The sequence below is a fragment of the Electrophorus electricus genome, chromosome 23, assembly GCF_013358815.1.
Source record: "Electrophorus electricus isolate fEleEle1 chromosome 23, fEleEle1.pri, whole genome shotgun sequence".
NCBI lineage: Eukaryota > Metazoa > Chordata > Actinopteri > Gymnotiformes > Gymnotidae > Electrophorus > Electrophorus electricus.
Window position 1 is genome coordinate 8,392,153 of NC_049557.1, and position 5,267 is coordinate 8,397,419.

At 43.1% G+C, this 5,267-nt stretch overlaps 1 protein-coding gene across 1 annotated transcript in view; it reads left to right on the plus strand.

The window, feature by feature from the left end:
• The window catches only part of LOC113590966 (scavenger receptor cysteine-rich type 1 protein M160), a 15,667-nt gene extending 10,760 nt beyond the window's left edge, over positions 1 to 4,907 (plus strand). Inside the window, exons 12-18 of the mRNA XM_027031310.2 lie at positions 180 to 446; positions 992 to 1,264; positions 1,389 to 1,502; positions 2,874 to 2,930; positions 3,152 to 3,262; positions 3,388 to 3,531; positions 3,617 to 4,907. Coding sequence (XP_026887111.2) covers positions 180 to 446; positions 992 to 1,264; positions 1,389 to 1,502; positions 2,874 to 2,930; positions 3,152 to 3,262; positions 3,388 to 3,531; positions 3,617 to 3,786 — 1,136 coding nt within the window. The 3' untranslated portion in view covers positions 3,787 to 4,907. The remainder of the gene's footprint in view (positions 1 to 179; positions 447 to 991; positions 1,265 to 1,388; positions 1,503 to 2,873; positions 2,931 to 3,151; positions 3,263 to 3,387; positions 3,532 to 3,616) is intronic.
• Positions 4,908 to 5,267: the final 360 nt, after the last annotated feature.

Consider the following 5,267-nt stretch of genomic DNA (forward strand, 5'->3'; position numbering starts at 1 on the left):
TTAAACTGTCAGTGGCCTTATATAAGTAGACCATACTGTCAAGAGTAGACAGGGCAATTCGTGTGTCATCCAACACAGAGGCTGCAGACTGCTCCAGTATCTTCTTGCACACGGACCAATCAGAGACACCTAGCACAGAATGAAACTGTTTGGTGTGTGTGTGTTTGTGTGTGCCTCAGACGAGCCTTCAGTGAGCCTTCTCGAGAACTGCAAGGGTCAGATACGTATCAACCAGAGCATAGGTGTGTGTAAGGACTCCCAGCGGACCGAGGGAGTCTTCAGGGAGCTCTGCCAGCAGCTGGGCTGTGGCACGTACCTTAGCAGCTGGGCCACCAGCAGAGAGGGCCCAGTCCTCCAGTTCAGCTGTACCGGCTTGGAGAACCGCCTTTGGCAGTGCAGCTCAAGGCCGGCCGAGTGCAGCCAGGTCATTTCGGTGGCCTGCTCGGGTAAGCCGCCGCATTGTGGCACACCGCAGGGATCCAAACCTGCTGAGTGCTAAGTTACTGCCCATCGCGAGCATGTGTGAGAACAGTGGCACTGTACGCTGAAAACCCTGAGTTAAGTTTACCTGCGTGGGTGCGAAGTTAATGCTGGTGATTTTACTGTGTTGATGGTTCCTTTTCTGGGGACTTGATGCTTCCAGCACAAACACCTGCGCAGAATGCCAGGATCCTGCAGTGGGACACATGTCAAGACAAATCTCAACAGCAGAATAAACAAACCCCAACTGCCTAGTCACCATGATTCAAAGCTCAGATTTCACAAGCAAATATTTCAACACAAAGTAACATCAAGGCAGTGGCTTCCACATTCTTTAGCAGTATATCAAATATAGAACCTCAGTGAGACGTCACTTTGGTGTCTATTTAACCATCTGATGACAACAGGATTGTGAAGAGGACCCGAGAGAATGCAATGGATTATTTACTTACCCTACACCACCTCATTCAGAAAAGGTGAAGCCACAGTAACCTTTCCCACTCATTTGCAGAGAGCATTGAGTTCCAGTTCGCGGGAAAATGCGGCGGTGAGCTTCAGGTGCGCTACCGAGGATCCTGGGAACCTGTCTGCACTCTCCGGCTCGAGGATGCTCACGTGATATGTCAGGAGCTGGAGTGTGGGAAAGCTCTGGACAGTAAAGCAGGCACTAGTAGTGGCACTAGAATAGATGCGTCATTCAGCTGTGGCCACCAGCAGCTTCCTAGACACTGCGTCCAGGCTGGATCCTCCTGCCGAGAGGGACCTGCTACAGTCATTTGTGAAAGTATGTGCAAAGCTGGCAATTAGCAGCACTCGTTATGGTCGGGGGGGGGGGGGGGGGGGGGGGGGGTTATTGGGTTGTGGTCAGCTACGCTGTACTTTTGGTTTCTCTATATGTAAAATCCCAGAATTTTCCTTGGAGGAGAAAAGCTTTCTTACCGTGGGTCTATCCGTGGGACTCGGGCTGATGCTGGTCTCCATGGCGATTGTGTTCTGGCAGCGAAAACGCTTGATCCATATCTGTAAGTAGCTCTCCCAGTACACAGCTCAGAAGCAATGTGATGTATAATGTGACACTGCACACAAACAACAACTAAAAAGAGCACAAATACCGTACAGTCCCGCCGGCTTAAAAAAAGTTAATGTTGCAACTTTTTTTGACATAAGACTTTGTAATAGCAGGCACCACACAATCACACAAGGACGCGAGTCTTAAATGGTTTTAAACTGACTTTGTAAAGCCGTGTTCCATGCACGGACCCCTACGTACCCTATGACGTCATCCTAAATGTTGCAGATGTACAAATATATTCAACCACTAGGTGGCAATCTTGCTTCTTTGTTCTTTTGCTATTTGCCTGGACATACTTTTCTTCAGTGGAGTTTTATGCCTTTAAAGGGATTCTGTAGCAAGCATATGCCTTTTGAACATTTTCAAACTGGAAAACTAAAATTTTGCTATAATAATCACAACAACAACAACAACAAAATAATAATAAAACTTGATATATAATGGATTTTTTAATCAAAAGTGTCAAAGTAATTGATAAAACATTTTATCTGTTAGTAAAAAAAATATGTTAATACAATTTCTAAACTAAGAAATACTGCATATTCATGTAGGCCTTGTAGAATTTGCATATGTTCATGCAACACAGGAGAGAGGGACTGGTGTTTTGTTGAAACAACACATTGACTATTTAATGCCATGCAGATTAGAAGTGCATAAGGATCAATGCAAGTTTATAGACCAAAGGAAACGTTTGGCACACCAAGACAGTTTTCTTCAGTCTGGAAGGAGGCAGATGAACAACAGCAACTTGTACTTCGCATCCACTCAGATTTCTGTCAGGCAGCTAAATCCACACGGGAGCTTAAATGTTTAAAACGGGCGTATCCCCAGAATGCCTGCTTATAATGCTTCCCACAAAAGAAAGTACACTGTTCTGGCCAACAATGCATTTACATATACTATTCATATTATTTCTTAATGAAAAATCTCTGTGTGTGTGTGCATGTGTATACGTGTGTGTTTATTTGTAATTTTCAGGGCAAAAGTGTCCTTTGTAGGAAAACCTGAGAAAAACAGCTTAACTACATTATCAGGACTAGTAAAATTGTCCTGACAAAGTAGAGTACTTTTTTTAAAGGCTACCTGTCTACCTGTTTCGTTGTTTTGTTTTGTTTTGTATTGTTTATCTTAAGGTTAGCATTAGGTTTGGAGTTAGACATATACATATATGACATGTACAACTTCATGTTCTTACGAAGTATGAAACTTTTTTGTTTCAACTTGATATCTGGACAACTTTGCCTAAATACAATAACATGAATTCTCTTTCCCCCCATTAAAAAAAGAAGTTCTTTGTTTCCTTGTTTTTCTGTCTTTACAGTAAGATTACGGCCTCCTGGTAGAGACGTGGAGATCAACGGCGATGAAATTAGCAGGGGTAAAGAATGTCATTCACGTCTTAAAACGAGCGACACAGTAACTTCGTTCGCGTGATGGTCTGCTTGAGAAACATGGGCCGTGTTACAGTTTTATTTATCTGAGAAAGTACCCTGCATATGAATTAGCTTTATTAGTACTTTTTGGAAACCTATCCAGTGTGAACGCTTCATTCACAGAGTGAATTTGGTGTTTAAATGATGTATGTCTTTAACTGACAAGTTTTCAAACTAGATTTGCCTGGTAGAAAGTCATCAGCGTATGAAATGGAGAACTACGACTATGTGGATCCGTCCAGGAGCCCCGAGGAAGACAGCGAGTCCGAAAGTCGAGGTATCACTAACGACCCCGACACACCCAAGTGTCCGGGCGCTCCCCCGCACGCCAGTCGCACGCCTTTTCCGTTGCTTCTGCTGGCTTGTTCTGCTTCCTTGATGAGACGGGACTGCCCCCTGCAGGTGAAGACGAGAACGACAGTTCAAGTGGAGACTCTTATGGGACTGATTACGACGACGTGGATGAAGCTAACGTCAAACCGCTGCTTGCAGGTCGCAACGGCCCCGCCACTCCGCTCCTGCCCCCCAGACCTGCTAACTTAACGGGTATGACACTCCTCTCGCCGCGCGTCCGCCCAGCCAAGTGCACAGCGAGGCAAGTGGCTTATGTTTCTACGTTTCATGTTTCTAGGCGAGGAGGCTTACGAGGGGAAGCTCGACGTGAAGGAGGACGATGATGACGTCATGGCTGCGCACACCGTGGTCGGTGGTGGAGAACGTGCGCCCTCACCGCCTGGCCCTGTGGCAGTGGTGGGCCCTGACGATCAGACCCAGCCGCAGGGGGCAAGGGAGCAGAAATGACTTTCACGTCATTCGCAGAGAAATTTGACAGAGAAATGAAAAGAAAGCGGTAGTATAACTTCAAAGGTCAATTCATCTGAAAACTAGGCTTGTTAATGCTACAGCAGGGTGCTGTAGCCTCTTTGATGTTAGCAGGATACTGTAACGTGTTTGATGTTAGCAGGATGCTATAGCTTGTTTTATGGTGCCTTTTGATTTTTAATGCTATCCCCTTCGCTGTAGACTTCTTGTTGGGGGTTTTTTTTTGTGTGATTTTTTTTTACATTTCCCTGTCATAAACACAGTGCTCTAGCTGTGGTCTACATGGGTGCTTTCTGCTCTCTGATGGTCCCCCTCAGAACAGTTTTGGAACAGTGGAGCGCATTGTAAGCACTGATTGCTGCAGTTAACTATGAAGGTTAAACAAGGCTTTCGGCTGACAGAAAAGCAATAGCAACAATCACAAGCACCCAGAAACATCTGCATTCAGTTCTAAATGAAATTGTCCAGACCTTGTATACCTCAAGACGTTTGGGATTCAGACTAGGGCAAGAATAACAGCCAGATTAACAGTGACAAGCTGCATTATCACTTAGTACTCAGTCACAAAGTTCAACTCCCCATATCTGGTAATGTGTCACACACGTCAAATGATTATGAATCACTGAACAGTGGAAAAGGCTGAACTCTAATAGCATCGAAGGTGATCTGTCATGGATGTGTGTGTTTATTATGGGTAGCTTACACTCATTCATACTCACTGTATCTATGTCATCCATTTAATATACCCCTCCTGCCCTTCTCTTTCTCTCTCTCTCACACACACACACAGTTTTTGTTGTGCTGAAATGCTCAAATTTTAATTAGTCTAGAAGGTTAAACAATCTAATAAAAGCAATTGTGTGTCCTACATTTCCATCAGGGTTAAATAAACTCCAGCAATTTTACACTGCACAGACAATACATATATAATTATAATTATAATATTATGTAATATTATTATAATATGTAATAAGTGAAATGTGATTGAAGTTTGACATACTGTACTTTATGTTCTAAATATAACTATTACATTTCATTATTTCTGTGATATTTTTAGCATTTTGCTCACATATTATGGATAGTGTTTTTTAAAATTCATTTGCTAATTTAGAGCATCTGTTGCTTTTGAAAAATAAAAATGTCTCAAATTGTCTTTATATTCATTTTTAAGAATTTATTCGTTTGTTCTCATCCTAGAAAAACACGGTTACACTTGCTTTCTGAACAGAGATATTTTTACCACTTCTTACTCTAACTTGAATTTCTTCGTATTTTAATTTCTGATTTCTTTTTTTGCTGGTAGTGTTGTTTCTGCAGCGCTCTGGCAGTGTGTAAGCCTGTAGAGGATGGCTTTGGTGCTGTGCATTAAACTGTACTGCTCTCAAACACCTGTAGTTTGATATACAGCACAAGAAGCCATTTTCTCCATTCCATCCCAGATGCACTTTTTAAATGAATCT